Source organism: Dasypus novemcinctus, chromosome 2 (genome assembly GCF_030445035.2).
Source record: "Dasypus novemcinctus isolate mDasNov1 chromosome 2, mDasNov1.1.hap2, whole genome shotgun sequence".
NCBI lineage: Eukaryota > Metazoa > Chordata > Mammalia > Cingulata > Dasypodidae > Dasypus > Dasypus novemcinctus.
In genome coordinates this window covers 160803106-160819259 of record NC_080674.1, presented here as the reverse complement: position 1 = coordinate 160819259, position 16154 = coordinate 160803106, and the positions used below count along the sequence as shown (strand labels likewise).

General features: G+C 50.4%; 1 protein-coding gene across 2 annotated transcripts in view; it reads left to right on the top strand.

The window, feature by feature from the left end:
* Positions 1-3317: 3317 nt before the first annotated feature.
* ANXA6 (annexin A6) overlaps positions 3318-16154 on the top strand; it is a 48819-nt gene continuing 35982 nt past the window's right edge. The window contains exons 1-2 of one of the 2 annotated variants that reach the window (XM_004453470.5): positions 3318-3456; positions 13877-13920. In XM_004453470.5, coding sequence (XP_004453527.1) covers positions 13903-13920 — 18 coding nt within the window. In that variant the 5' untranslated portion in view covers positions 3318-3456; positions 13877-13902. The remainder of the gene's footprint in view (positions 3457-13876; positions 13921-16154) is intronic. The other variant, XM_004453471.5, reaches the window with a different exon arrangement.

Below are 16154 nucleotides of genomic sequence, written 5' to 3'. Positions count from 1 at the left end.
ATTCTCTTGTTAAAGAGGCTACCGCAGCTGGTGGTTCTAAGTTGAAGCTAATGTCCATTTACTATTTTGAAAATTCTAGGGCCCCTAAGAATGATGCTAAATCTACTCTACCTGTGCTCTATAAATGGAACAAAAAAGCCTGGATGAGAATACATCAGTTTCCACATGGTTTACTGAATATTTAAGCCCAATATTGAGACCTACTCCTCAGATTAAAAGATTCCTTTCAAAATAGTACTGCTCATTGACAATGTATCTGGCTACCCAAAAGCTCTGATGGAGATGGACAGGATGAATGTTTTCATGCCTGCTAACTCAATACCCATTCTACAAGAAGTAATTTCAATTTTCAAGTCTTATTGTTTAAGAAATACATTTTGTAAGGCTACAGCTGCCATTGATAGCGATTCCACGGATGGATCTGGGCAAAGGAAAATGAAAACCTTCTGGAAAGGATTTGTCATTGTAGATGCTGTTAAAAACATTCATGATTGATGGGAGAAGGTCAAAATATCACCATTAACAAGAGTTTGGAAGAAGTTGATTCCAATGCTCATGGGTGACTGATGGGTTTAAGACTTCAGTAGAGGAAGTAACTGCAGATGTGGTAGAAATAGCAAGAGAACTAGAATTAGAAGTGGAGCCTGAAGATGTGCCTGAATCACTGCAATCTCATGATAAAACTTTAATAACAGATGAGGAGTTGCTTTTTATGAATGAGGAAAGAAAGTGAGCTGGAATCTACTCCTGGTGCCGATGCTGTGAACATTGCTGAAATGACAACAGAGGGCTTAGAATATTACATCAGTCTAGTTGATGAAGCGGTGGCAGGGTTTGAGAGGACTGGCTCCAATTTTAAAAGAAGTGTACTGTGGGTAAAATGTTACCAAACGGCATCACATGCTACAGAGAAATCTTTCACGATAGGAGAGTCCATCAATTTGGCAAACTTCCTTGCTGTCTTACTTTAAGAAATTGCCACAGCCACCCCAACCTTCAGCAGCCACCACCCCGATCAGTCAGCAGCCATCAACATCGAGGCAAGCCCCTCCACCAGCAAAAAGATGACGACTCACTGAAGGCTCGGGGGATGGTTAGCATTTTTCAGCAATAAAATCTTTTAAATTAAGGTATGTACATTGTTGGGTTTTTTTTAGACATAATGCTGGGCACACTTAATAGACAACAGTATAGGGTAAGCATAGCTTTGATATGCACTGGGAAATTTAAAAATTCCTATGACTTGCTTTATTGCAATATTCACTTATTGTCGTGGTCTGGAACTGAATCCGCAATACCTCAGAGGTATGCCGGGACTTACACAGCACAAGGGTCCAAAAGAGCAGGAGAAGCGAATCCATCGTGGCCAATCTCCCCGGCAGGCCCAACTGCTCAGGTCAGGGTTGGTGGATGGCAGCTCCACATGCCCCACTTGGCGTCAGCGAGGAGAGACAACCCTGTGCTGCCCAGGGTGGGTTATTTTTGTGAGCCAGCGGGAAGGGGCCCTGCCCTGAGAGTTCCCACCCTGAACAGCACCTGGGGCTGCTTGTTCCTTGTTTCCGGATTTAAGGTCTGGTGCGGACCTAACACGTCCCCCAGGATTGCAAAATGAAACAGACTGAAACATCGTGGCACAGCAGAAAAGGAGGTGGGAGAGAGCCGGTGCAAGGGTTGGCAGATGGCCGCTCAGCTGTGATGTGACTTCCTCAGGAACAGTCAAGGCTTCATTGTAACTACATCAAACAGACTGTCTTCCCTGAGAAAGGAGAGGCTCCTTGAGGGCATGCCAGGGCTCCACTTGCTCATTTCCTTCTCCTAGCTCAGTTCCTGCCAAGGAGCCGGTGCTCGGTAAGTGTGTGTTGGGGGAATGAATAGATGGAAGGACACACTTACCAGTCTGCTCTCCTTTTTGGAGGCTTAGTGGTCTCTGAACTAATGATAAATTCTGGCTATAAACCTTTGAAAAAGCTTTGATTATCCCTATTTTATCAGATGAGAAAACTGAAAGAGCAGTTAAATGTCTTACCCATAAAAACCCAGCTACTGAGTGGCAGCCCCTGGTTAAACTGGATTTAAATCTTTCCACCAAAGCAGGATTTCTGAGGGGTAGAGGGGAGATGGAGATACTGATCTTTACTGTAGAGTCACCTCCTCCAGGAAGTCTTCACAAGTTCCCTGAGACAATAATACTCCATTTCCTCTGGAGTCCCACAGAGTTTATCAGATTTTTTTGTTCTGATGTTTTCCTCAAAGCCCTGGATTGCACCTGCAGTCTTCTAGTCTGCTTCCCTGATGTGGGCTATGGGTGGGAGGCTCTTTGTCTCTGCAGAGATAACCTTAACCTAAGCCGTCTGTCCTGACTTGTGGGTGTGGAATGGTTAAGAGGCTGCAGTCCTGCCCTTGGTAACCATGGCAACAACTCCAGTCCCAGGAAACAGTTTAACAATGCAAAGTCTATAAACTTTAAATATTCAGGGAAAATGCAAACCAAATGTGCTAAAAGCTTATCTAGAATGTATGAAGTCCACGCTAAAAGCTTACCTAGGATGTGGAAGATATATATGCTAATTCAAGCCTACTGAGAACTGAAACAAAAGGACCATTTGGCCTTTCCTCTCTGTACACAAGGGACTCAAAAAGCTTGTTCGGGGCTCAGGATTGAAACAGAAAGCCCCGAGTCCGGCCGGCCGTCAATAAACCATTTTTCTTTCTCAAAATCATTCCTGAGTCCTGCACTTTCTATACGCAAATAATTGTAAACCTCTCTCAAATTCTACAACATCCCCTTACCCTGAGCATTCCGAACCAAGCACAGATAAACATGAATCTGGAGTCACAGGGCCCCAGCTCGAATCCTAGCCCACAACCCGGCTGTATGACCTCAGTCACAGAACTGGACTTGTCTGGGCTCTCCTCCCAAAAGTGGGCCTATAATGTCACTGACCTGATAGAGCTGTTGAGGAATGGATCTGATTAGACAGATAAGGGCTTGACTGGCCCGCAAGCCTTAACGGTCAATTTCTTAACAAACCTTTAACTAGTGGTAGGATTTGGGGGGGCGAGTTCCAGATCTGGAGCCCAGGCGGGTAGCCCCGCACGGCCGCGTGACCTTGGCCAAATCCCTCTACCCTCTCAGGCCTTAGGCGCAGGGTTTGACCCTCTCAGGCCTTAGGCGCAGGGTTGGAGAGTTGCCCGACGTTCTCATGGCGCGGCTCCCCCATCCGGTGACATTCGAGGAGTCCAGGAGCCAAAGCTCTTGGGGACGGGGGTGGGGGTGGAGGAGAGAGGCGGGGCGAGCCGGATTGGTCCCCGAGCGCCACGTGTCGGCGCGCTGCAGTCCCCGCCCGTTTCTGCGCTGCAGCTGCTGCTTCTCTGCTAACGGGCTCCGACCCAGCGAGCTTGGCGTCCGCGCGTCTGTCCGTCAGTCTGCAGTCCGCGACGAGAAGTGGCCGCGCGGTAAGTGGTTTGAGGCCGGAGAGTGGAACCGCTCTAGGGGACCCTCCTCGTGGCCTGCAGCGTCGCGTGGGCGAGCGTAAACGCGCAGTCACCAGCGGATCGATGCCTGCAGCCGGGCTCCGGGGAGGGGGCCCCTGCGAGCCGGGAGGGGCGCGGGCGGGCGGGGGTCGCGGGGGGCCGGGCCGCGAGGGGCGCGGTGACCCGAGCCGGGCGCGGCCTGCGCGTACCTGGGGGAGCGCTGAGGACAAATCTGGGGCCGGAGGCGGACGAGGCCCACGCCGGGGGAGGGAAAGGGGGTGCAGCGCTGCAGAGGGTGTGGTCGGGGTGGGCGCAGGGCGCCGGGACTGAGGAAGGGCGGGCTGCTGGCCCTGCTTTGCGGGGTTGAAGAGACTTTGAGAGCCCGGGGTTGGGGGAGCTGCACGCGAGTCTAAGGACCTGTAAGGAAGGGTGTGGCCGAGGAGGAGGGCATGGAGACCCTCCGGGCTGCGCGTAAAATGGCGTGTGTACGCCGGTGTGTGTGTGTGTGGGGGGGCTCTTTGTGCAGCCTGATGAAGGGCGGGCAGCCCATAGCCCTCCCACTGCTTGCCTAGGAAGGAATCTCCCCACTGGGCCCCCAGGGCCCCTGTGGTGAGACAGGGGCTCCACCTTCTAAACTGGGAAGGCCTAAACTGGGCCTTCCCAAAGCTTGGGGACTTCAGATGAGGCCCAAAATACTAGCCTGGGAGTGAAATCCCTCAATCTGAATCCCAGCGCCACCATCAGCTTGCAATGTGACCTCAAGCCAATGGCTCTCCCTCTCTGAGCCCCAGTTTCCTCCTCTTAACTCTGGAGCTGAAACCCACCCCCCACACCCCTCCGAGGAAACTGTGGCGGTGAGACCTGATTTATTTGTCAGCTGCAAGGAATGATTAGAAGTGTGGGAAGCCTGCAGGAAGCCTGGTTCAACCCTTGTGGTCCCTGCAAGGGGAAGGGGCAGGAGGTCTATTAGGAAGACTAGAGTGATCACTGCTTCCTCCCTTCTTTTCTCTAAACCCTGGTGGGTCTTCTCTGACAATTCCAAATTTGGGCATGTGGCTCCTGGGTTTGTGAAAGGACTCTGGTTTTCCCCAAGAGTCCGCCCTTTTTCCGCCACTATCCCCCTTTACTCCCTCCCACACCTTAAATCTTCCCGTGCCACTGTCCCGACCCGGTGAGTGACCCCAACATCAGCCCTCATGGACCCTGTCCTTTCCACCCCCAGGCCCTGAGCCATGCAGAGGGCACTGGCCAGGGGGTCAGGAGAGCAGGGTCACAGTTCCAAGTGTGCTGGGGTCCTCCCGCAAGCCTCTTCCCTTTCCAGGCCCTTCTACCCCCGCTGTGGCAGGTTGCTGAACTGGCTGCCCCTTCAGCGCTGGCGTTCCAGGGTTCAACTGTTCTAAGATTTAGGATCCCGGGAGCTGGGTGGGGCAGGCAGAGTCCTCCATTCCCCGCAGCAGCTGTGACAGTCACTCACTCATCTTCCTTTGCCTTCTACTCTTTATCCCAAGGCACCCGCTGCTGGGATACAGGAAATACTTGCAGTTTCTGGGTAAGGGCTGCAGCTGTTGCTGGGGCAGAGCATGGAAGTGGGTGTGCAGGGAAGTCCAGGGCCTCTGTGGCCAACTCCTGGGATGGGGTCGGGAGGCTCTGCAGTGCTGGGCGGCTGCCAGCATCTGCAACGCCTGCACTGCAGCACCCAGAGGGAACCCTGGGCCCCTGCCCTGCCCTGCTGCTGCCCTAGGCGCATCTCCTACCCCTCTGAGCCTGCGTTTCTTTCCTGGAGCTGGTAAGAGATGTGCCCAGGGCTCCCAGCTGGTAAAGGGAGGACCCCTCTTGCTCTACTGTTCTAGGGTTCTCTGGGGAGGTCCAGTAGCACCACCAGCTTCACCACCCAGCCTCTCCAGGGTACTTCCTGGGTGGGGACAAGGCGCAGGGTGTGGTCGCTACCCTGATTCCTGAGCATGCCCCCCCTTCCCTCTGCCGAGGGGGAGAGGAAGTAAGTGTGTATGGGGCATGCCTCTATGCTTACAAGCCTGTTTGGTTTGCATTTCAGCACATCCATTTCCTTTCCTCCTGGGATCGAGAAGTCCCCAAAGAGATTGTAGAGGGATGACTGTCGCTGGGTTCTTTGAGCCTCTGAGACCCATCTGTAAAATGAGGATGAGATTGATAATGCCCTTTTGAGGTTATGAGATGGTAGGTTTGAAAGTGCTTTGCAAACTGAGGAACACGGCACACAGAGAAGCGAGTGCTGCTGTCGTAATGACAAAAGGGTGTGGTGCTTGAGAAGGCAGGTGACCTGAGCCTCAGGTTCCTCACCTCTAAAATGGGTGTCCTGGTACTCCTTAACTAGTGAAACAACAGCCACTACTGTTTTTTGAGCCCTGGCTGAACCCTGGGTGTTGGATGCTAGCTTTAAGCACATTTTGCAGACAGGGAAACTCCAGCCATTGGTCAAGTCAAGAGGCAAGAAATAACAAAACATTTACATAGCGCTTCCTCTGTGCCACGCCCTGTTCTAAGCACTAGACTGGTCTTAAACTTGTTTAATCCTTACTACAGTTCTAAAGAGGTAGGTACTATTTTCATTCCCATTTTGCATATGAAAGTGAGGCACAGAGGTCAAGTGCCTGCCTGAGGTCACACAGCTACCAAATAGCACAGTCCAGCTACTTGCTGAGTATTTGATAGACTACTTTCCTGCCTCTCACCAAAGTGACCTGAGCCGGAATTCCAACCCAGGCCAGTTCCAATTCCAAGCCCAGGGCAGCCTAGACGCTCCCCTGGGGCCCCGTCCATTGCTAGGATCAGTGGTTCCGTGGAGGTGATGGGGCCGCTCCTGGGGTCTTCCTGGGGCTTGGGAGGAGCCATCAGGACTTGCAACCACAAGGGTCTAGACTGCATAGGCCAGGGGTCCCCAAGTGGGTGGAGCCTCGGCCCCTGGCCCTGCGCCCGGCACACCCCCAGCTCTCCACACTCAGGTTTCTTAGAGAGCAGAGTCTCCTCCTGACCCAGAACCATTGATCCTAGCTGTGGACGGGCCCTAGGGGAGCGTCTAGGCTGCCCTGGGCTTGGAGGCACGGGCATGGTTGTCTGGGGTACGGGAAGAAACGGTAAGCCTTTTATTATATGTGCTTCTAAGAGCCATTTTTGGTTTTCATGATGAATACTCCATTTTTTTTTTCCTTGTGTTACTGATAGTGTATGGGATGGAAAAAAAAAAAGAAGAAAAAGCAGACTGCTGCTCTAGGCTGCAAGGTTTGTTGGGGGCAGGATCTTGTCTTTTCTTGGTCTCTGTTCTAGCCCCAGGTCCTACTGCTGGGCCTGGTTTACAGGACACACTCAATAAATATTTTTTGGAAACTGAGCCTCAGCTTAATCACTGATTTTCTGTATGACCTTGGGCAGTTTACCTAACCTTTCATCGTGTCTCCACTCTTGGCCATTCAATAAGGGGTGTGTGGTTTTCAGGAATTATTTAGCCAAAGAAGCTGTTGTTCAGAGGAAATCTTAAATGACATCTGGAAATAGATAATGTGAGTTTTGTTGTGATTGGGGTGGGAGTTGCTGGAACCCCTGGGTTCCTCCAAAGCACCTTTTGAAAACCACTAGGCTAGATGGTTCCTTTTGTTTTGTGATTTTTTTTTCCCCAGGGGATCCTTAAAGAAAACATTCAGGGCATTTCACCCAACAATCCTCATGAGCCAACCCTGTGGTAGGGAGTGTGACAAAGAAGACTATACATACTATTAAGAAAGAGAAATTTCAAGAAAAGGTAACATCTTGACTTGGACAGATATAAAAATGAACATGTGGGAGAGCAGGTGTAGCTCAGTGGTTGAGCTCCTGCTTCCCGTATATGAGGTCCTGGGTTCAATCTCTGGCACCTCCTTAAAAGAAAAAAGATTTTACAGTCAGTGACTAAAGCAGGCAGAAGTTATAACTAACTTGGAATCTGTAGAATAGACATGTTTCTATTGATAGGAATATGCAAATGAGGCAAAACTGGTTTTTCCACTGGAGGAGGGGAGAGTCATTTGGATCTCAACAACCTAGGAAAGAATGCCTCTAAGAATCATTTTGCATTACTAGCTGCTATCCCCAGCTATTTATCATTATAGAAGAGCTTGACAATGACCAACGAGAATCTAACCTGGAGGGGGTGTCCTTCAGATAATGCAGTTTTCCGTTGAAGCAAGAGTTTTTTATCTACAATACCTTGTCACAAGCAGCCTCCATCTGTCAGAGCAGGTAGGTGAGTCCAAGGTGATTGATCCAAGTCAGTGCTTCAGAGCACTGTAGGGGTTCAAAGGGGGGAGAAGTCACTCTTGCCTTCCTAGAAGAGGTGGCATTTGAATCCAGGGTACAGCAGTGATTCTCAACCTTGGCTGTACCTTAGAATCACCTAGGAAAGTTTTTCAAAATTGTCAAAGCCCAGGCCTCATCCTAGAACATTTCAATCAGAATCTCTGGGAGTTGGACTCATTCCTTGGTTATTTAGAAAAACTCACCAGGTGGTTTTGTGTGTGTGTGTGTGTGTGTGTGTGTTTAGCAGTTTTACTGAGAAAAATTCATATACCATACAATCCATCCAAAGTGTGTAATCAGTGGCTTTTAGTGCAATCACAGAGTTGTGCATTCATCACCACAAAAGATTTTAGAACGGTTTCATTACTCATAAAAGAAAAACTCCACACCCCATAGCAGTCACCTTTCAACCCTTCTATCCTTTCCCAGCCCTACATAACCACTAATCTAATTCCATCTCTATAAATTGATTTATATTTACATTTTATATAAATGGAATCGTACACTATGTGATACATTGGGTCTGGTTTCTTACTCTTAGCATACTGTTTTTTTTATTTGTTTTGCCTGATATTAACATCTTAAAGCATTAACCTACAAACCATTTGTTCAGTTTCAAAGAAAAACAGTGTTATAGGTAAAATATTACCCATGTTCATATTTCACATGTTGCACTTTTTTAACTTTTCTTTTTATTTTTAGGCGGTATTGGGCATTGAACCCAGGACCTCGTACATGGGAAATATGTGCTCCACCACTGAGCTACATCCACTCCCCAATGAGAGTTGGTTTTTTTGTTTGTTTTTTAGTAGGTACGGGGATTGAACCCAAGACCTTGTACATGAGAGGCAGGCACTCAACCAGTGAGCTACGTCCACTCCCCTAAGCTTTCCTTTTAGTAATATACATGACTTTAGACTTTCCCTGTTTTCCACTGACATACCCATATTACAGCACTGCTAGTTACACACACTATGTTGTGCTTTCACCTTTTGTCTTCATCTCCAAAGATTAACACGCAACCTTTTTACCAATTCTGTACAAGTTAACCCTCAGCTTTCCATTCTCTAATCTCATTCTATTTTTGGTGACTCATATTCAAGTTATTAACTCTGAGTTTACGCAATATATTTAGTTTATAATAGTGCAATCATATAGTATTTGTCCTTTTGTGTCTGGCTTGCTTCACTCAACATAATGTCTTCCAGATTCATCCACATTGTCACATGGTTCACAACTTCATTTCTTCTTACAGCTCATGATATTCCATCATGTGTATACCCTGCAATTGTTTAGCCATTCCTTGGTTGAGAGACACCTCCCCAGGTGGTTTTAAGGAAGCCAGCATTGAAAAAGCACTGGTCTAGATTCCAGAAGGCTGGATAGAAAATGCTGGTGGTTTAGTGGGGCATTCCTGGTTTCGTGGGGAGAGGGTGGTATGGTGTTTGCTGAAAAGGAGCGAGGTGGGGCAGATAAATCAGGAAGGATAAGCAAGGGCTTTGAAGGCTGAGCTAAGAAGGCTGGCGTTGAGGGGAGCGTGGGAGACCTGCGCGCAAGAGTGCACTGGCGCTCAGGGTTACTCTTCCAGGGCTCAGAGTTCTGGGTGAGTTTTTTCCTCTCCCCTTCCTGCCCCCCCGCCCCGCCGTTGTCCATTCGCTGTGTGTTCTTCAGTGTCTGCTTGCACCCCTGTCTGTGGCACCAGGAATCTGTGTCTCTTCTTGTTACGTCATCTTGCTGTGTCACTCTCAGTGCGTGTGGCGCCATTCCTGGGCAGGCCGTGCTTTTTCCGCGCAGGGCTGCTCTCCTTGCAGGGCGCAATCATTGCGCGTGGGGCTCCCCTATGTGGGGGACACCCCTGCATGGCACGGCACTGGATGGTTTCTTGGTTTCTCTCAAATTGCTCTCCTGGCCCCTCCCACACCTGTTTTCGCCTTGCTCTCAACATCAGCTTCCTCCCGGGCAAAAGTACCTGCTCTTCCTACAAAGCCCCCAGGCTACCTTTTCCAGGACAGAAGCTGCTGTTACTATTCTGTCTTCTTTCTCCTCTTACTGTTTCCTTCTGTTGATTCTAATCTCTAGTTAGCATGCTTCCCTCAGCTTGAACCTCTGATACGGTCTTTAATTTTATATGTGTATATAACAAACATACAAAATGGAACATAAAGTGATGGAATAAGAAAATTTGAAAGTGTTCACATTCTCATCCTGCACCCCAGAGGATTGTCATGCCCAGTACCCCACTGTGGAGCCCGCTCTCTAAATAATGATGATTGTGGTCACAGAAGCTACCTCTTGTTAAACATTTCATCTCTACCTGGCCATGCTAAGCATTTTACCTGCCTTATTTCATTGAATTTTCACACAAAATCTTTAGGAGGTTGTCATTTCACAAGTAAAGAAACTGATGCAGAGAGAAATGATGTAACATATCCAAGTCTTGAGCTAGCAATTTGCAGTGTCAGAATTTGAACCCAGGCCATGACTGCAAAGTCTGTGTTCTTTATCATAATGCCATGCTGCCTCCTTTGTAAATAGTTGGGCTTATCATAATAAAAACTACCATTTTTTGAGCCTCCACTATGTGCCAGGCACTGTGCTAAGGGCTTCTCATCCATTAATTCGTTTATTTCTCAGCATATGTATTTTTATAGGCGCTTTACAGTGTGGAAATTGAGATTCAGTTTAAGTACCTCGCCTAAATCACAAACTTGCGGTGGGGGAAGAGCTCTGACCTGAAGCCAGGTTGGATCTCAGAGCCTTGCCTTCTGCATGACTTGGAGAAGACCCTTCCTCTCTCTAGGTATCCGTGTCCCATCTCTGATTGGAGCACAGGTCCTGCCTGTGCTCTGGGGTGTTCTTTGCCCCCTGCTGGAGTCAGCCCTGATCTCCCAAGGAGGAAGGAAGAAACATGACTAATTGCAGGCTAAAGGACAAGGGTGGCAAAAGGCCACCCAGGTGACTCCCCTTGAGTGGATTTCTGGGACGATTAGCCACGAGGAGCCCTCACTAGGTATCCATGGCAGAAGAGATTGAGGCTTTGGGGAGGAGAGGGGCGCAGGTCTCGAGTGTCCATGCCATTTCAGATGAGAAGATGATAACACTTACATATTGTGGGCTTGGGGGTGGGCGGAGGGGGCGTGATCCTGTGACCTGGGGGAGAGCCCTCCTAGGGCTGATGTTCTGAGATCTTGTGAAAATCCCTGGTTGAAGTCGCTAGCAGGCTTTCACGTCCATTTTCTGGTTTTCTCAAAGGGGGACTGATATTATCCCCATTTTACAGATGCAGACATTGAGGCCCAGAGAGAGCCTAGTCTGTCTAAGGTTACACAGGGGCAGATTGGGGCCCAGACCTGGGTCTTTCTGGGAGGCCAAGATGTTGGCTATTGTCAGGGCCCTGGCCGGTCATGTTCCCTCTCTGAGATTCCTTTCCTGTCTAGAAAATGAAGGACTTGGAGTTAGTGCATCATGAAGGGGTCTGGGGTTCTGAAACACTGGATAGAAAACATTTATTTAGCTTATTGAAAAGTACGGCCTGGGTTGCACCAAAGTCTCCCTTGCAGCTAGGATAGCTGGTGCTCTCTGACCAGCCCTGGAGAGGCCCTGAGCTCCCCGGGGGGTATGGAGGTTGGCCGCTGGAACTGGCGGTGAAATTTGTACCCTGAACCACAGTGTGGGCATCGAGTCTGGGACAAGCCTGCTGTTCCCCCGAGACGCACACTCACATCTGGCACACGGAAACTGCTGTCAGAGCTGAGAGTGTTTTCCCACAGGCCTTGAGGCCCCTCTGGCCCACAGATGGGCCTGGGCTGCAGCCAGCTTCTGAAGCTTCTATCAACAAGACCACAGGAAAATGCCTCAGGGTGGCAGGAGCCGCAGGGCCCCAGGCCTCTCTCCCTGAGTCAGCTGACTTCCTGGGCTCATTCAGTTCCTGGTTCTCTGCCACCGTGGGGTTTCCTCACCCTCTGCCCCCACAGTGCCCAAGCCTGGGGTGACCCGGGCTCCTGGCCAGTCCCTGGGGCCTCCCGGTAACTGTGGCCCCTCGGAGTGGGAAATTTCCATTTCCTGGTGAGAGCTGCGTCTTTGTACCCAGGGCCCCTTGTTCACGTCCGCCTGGCCCCGGACCTGGCCTCTGCGGGCACAATGCAGGAACCAGGCAGTGGGGACACCTGGGCCAAGGCAACAAAGCCCCTGTCCCGGGACTTCCCACGCAGGACAGTGAGTGCCACCATTTATCTAGAACGTGTTCAGTGGTGAGCTGTGTCCTCTGCCCTTGACATGAGTTAGGTCTCTTCCTTCAACCACCCTGCAAGGGAGGAAAGGAAAAGGTACAATTCTGCCCCCGTTAAACTCAGATGAGCAGCATGTCCCAGGCCATGTAGCCAGTAAGTGAAAAAGATCTGTCTGACTCCAAAGCTACCTTTTCCCCACTGTATATTGCACTGTCTGCAATGACCCCAAAGTGAGAGCAGGATTAGGGGCTGAGCACAGGCTCACTCCCCTAAGTTTTGTGGGAAGTGTGGAGAACTGGAAAGCACCGAGCTCAAGTTCTTCTCCTTGTTGGTCTTACTGAATAAGTCCGATGGATGTTTTAATTTTTACTTTTTGGAAGTTATGCAGGGGAGTAGGTGTAGCTCAAGTGGTTGAGCGCTTGCTTCCCACATATGAGGTCCCCAGCTTAATCCCCGGCCCCAGTACCTAAAAAAAAGAAAGAAAGACATGGTTTAAAAAAATCTAATTGCACAGACCTTAGCTTAAAATGGAGAGCAATGGTCTTTCGTTGCTCCCTTCTTATTTTCAGAGGCAATTGTTTTAGCTTCCATCACCCTTCATCTCTCCTGCTCAGAGTGCCGGTTAGCCTCAGTCACCCCACCCCTTTCCTCTTCCCAAATCACTCACGTCATTTTGACGTTTCTTTTTAGGTAATCAGTCTTTATTTCCTGTCTCCACACTGAAGACCTCCCCTTCTGACCCCACCCCCAACCCCTTTTCAGTGAGATCATGTCCCTGTTTGTTCAAAGCCACCGCAGTGGCCCCCCACAATCCGAAGTTTTTCAGCAGTCTTTGGCTCTGGCCCCTGCTGCCCCCCGACTCCACCTTGTACCCTGCCCCTCTTCCTTGGCCCCACTTCATTCTTCTTCTCCCCACCAGCTCCCAGGGTGGTGTTCTTGCCAAGCACTCTGGCCTCGAGCTTGCTGTTCTCTGCCTCATCAGCTGCCGAGGGGTCCACGTGCTTCACCTCACCACAGAGAGACCCTCTGAACACTCAGCCTTGCAGTGCATCCCTTGCTGCTCTTTCCTCACCACGCTTTGTCTTTTCTCCCTTAGTTCTTTCCAGGGCCTGATGTATGCATTTGCTTGTTATTCTTTCCCTGGTAGAGAGCAAGCTCCAGGAAATCAAGGTTTTATCTTTTCATTTACTGCTGCACCCTTAGTGCCTACAGTGGTACCTAAAATGGAATAGGTGCTACATAAATGTTTACGGGCTTATACTTGAATCATAGCCCCTCAGATACTTGCAACAGGTGACTCAGGTCCCCCTGAATCTTGCTCTCTGCAGACTGTTGAGCCCTGGGTTCCGAAACCATTCTTGGTGACAGGGGAGGAGAGTGTTCAGGGTACCCGTAGTCTGGACTCTGGAATCTGGAAATAGGTGGATTCAGTTCTAAGCTGTTTGCCCCCGGGCAGGGTTTTTAACCCTCCTGTCCCCTTCGGTGTCCTCTATTAACACGGGGACACTGATCTGGAAGGATTGTATGCCCATTAAGTGAGACATCTGGGAAAGTGCCCTGCACAGCCCGTGGCTACCGTGTGATCAGAGGCCAAGCTCGCTCTCTCGCTCTCTGGGTTCCAAGTCCCTTTCCCATCCTGGTTGCTAAGTCTGGACACCAATGAGCGTATCCATTGTCCTCTGAAAGATGCATCTGAACTGGAGCCAAGTCTTTGGGTATGCTTGAACCTGAAGGGTTGGAAGCAGCTGGAAAGCAGCAGGAGGCGGTTCCTCTCCCTTGGGAGAAAGGAGCAAGGAAAGATAGGGGAAAGGAAGGAGGGAGCAGAGTGTGGGGGAATCTCATGTGGGCTCTTTTCTTCTCCACAGTGTTTCCTGCTGCAGAACCTGAGATCATGGCCAAACCAGCACAGGTAAGGACCACCTCCCCTCCCGAAAGCTGTGCTCTGCCTTCCCAGGAACCGGGCTCCCCCTGGAGTCGCCAGGACTGCTGCCAAGAGCACTGGCACCTTTTGCTCCAAAGGAGCAGGAGAGGTTCTTTGGCCCTGTGTGTCCTGTTACAAGTCGCAGCTCTTGTGCAAGGGCCCCATAGCATGCAACCTCTTAAGCAGAAAGGGTGTGTATTGGCTCATGTGACTGAGATGCTCGGGGGCTTCAGGCTGGGCTGGATGCGGGGGCCCAAGTGCTGTGGTTGGGCTTCTGCCTGTGACCTGGGCTTCCGCTGGTGACCTCGTTCTTGGGCAGGTCCTTCCCCTCCTTGGGCATGCTCACTACCAGCAGCTGCAGCCGTCCCTAACGCTGCCGTGGCAGCCCCAGGAGAAGCGGCACACCTGATTTCCAACAATTCCAGGTTGGGTTCCAACAGGCTGGGCCCAGGGAACCTGCCCTCCCTTGGAGTCAAGTAGTGGATCTGCCCCACCCGACCTGCACGGCCCAGGAGTGGTTCCCCCAGAAGGGGAGAGGCTCCTGGGCAGGCAGAAACCATAAAGGGTCCTCTTGCTCTAAAGAGGGAAATGTTCCCCGTCACATACGCTTGGGACTACATGTTTCTGATTTGGGAGACTCTAACCTCAGTCTTTCCTGCTGCATGACAAGTCTGCAGAACAGTAGAACTGGAGGCATAGCAGAGCTTTTACTCCTGTGTGTGGCCGGGATTGGGTTCTATCTGTGGCCAGAGTTTGAGAGTCCTCTGTGCCAGGGTGTATTAGTCAGTTAAAGGGGTGCTGATGCAAAATACCAGAAATTGGTTGGTCTTTATAAAGGGTATTTATCTGGGGTAGGAGCTTACAGATTCAGGCCATAAGCCTAAGTTATCTTCCCTCACCAAAGTCTATTTGGAGCAAGATGGCTGCCGATGTCTGTGAGGGTTCAGGCTTCCTGGGCTCCTACGTTCCCGGGGCTTGCTTTTCTCTGGGTTCAAGGTTCCTTTTTCCCTGGGGCTGGCTTCTCTTTCCTCTGCGTGCTGACTTAAGTCTTCCGCACCAAACTCCAACATCAGAAACCCTTAACTCTGTTCTTCGCCATGCCCTAATCATTACTCAGTCATACCCAGGTACAAATCAGATTACAAACATAATCCAATATTTCTTTTTAGAATTCATCAGTTATATCAAACTACTACACAGGGCTTGCGTGAAAGTGATCCCGTTGTCTGGACTTAGAAAAGACGTGGTAGTGTGACAATGACAAACAGGGTAGGGAAGGGAAGAGTAAACCTGTGGATGCCAGAGTCGGCCCTTGGCCCTCACTGGGCCTTGGGATAACTGAGCTTCTTTCCTGTCTTCATGAGTTGCCATTCAATGAACCTGGGTCTAAAGGATATTTGTTCACAGTTTTTGAAGAGCAGTTACATGATGTAGTATCAGCACCTCAAAAAAGCCCTGCCGTTTTGTGCCTTCCAGCCATCAAGGAGTGTATTTGCACATGTGACCTCTCCGCAGAAGAGAGAGTGCTCGTGGTTACAGGCAAAGATCCAAGGTGGAACTTTGGCTCTTCCTCATTCCCCTAATGTAGTCATCCCAGAGAGCCATCTGAATTGCAGAATTCTAGATGACCCACCTTGTAAGATCAGGCCCTGGGAGATCAGCGTGGCAGGTGGGAAGGTGCAGCCCTGGGGCCCCGGTCCCATGCTCTCAGGCCGTGCCTGGCTGGCCTGTGGTTTCTTTTTTTTTTTTTTTTAAGATTTATTTATTTTATTTAATCCCCCCCCCAGTTGTCTGTTCTCTGTGTCTCTTTGCTGCGTCTTGTTTCTTGTTTCTTTGTCCGCTTCTGTTGTGTCAGTGGCACGGGAAGTGTGGGCGGCGCCATTCCTCGGCAGGCTGCACTCTCCTTCGCGCTGGGCGGCTCTCCTTTACGGGGCGCACTCCTTGCACGTGGGGCTCCCCTACGCGGGGGACACCCCTGCGTGGCAGGGCACTCCTTGCGCGCATCAGCACTACGCATGGGCCAGCCCCACACGGGTCAAGGAGGCCCGGGGTTTGAACCATGGACCTCCCATGTGGTAGACGGACGCCCTAACCACTGGGCCAAGTCCGTTTCCCCAGCCTGTGGTTTCTTGATGCCATGGACCAGTGGCCTGTAGACGCCCTGAAATCAAGAGTCCTGGGTGGGAATTTGAATCCCCCACACAAGGTGATAAGAGTGCTGG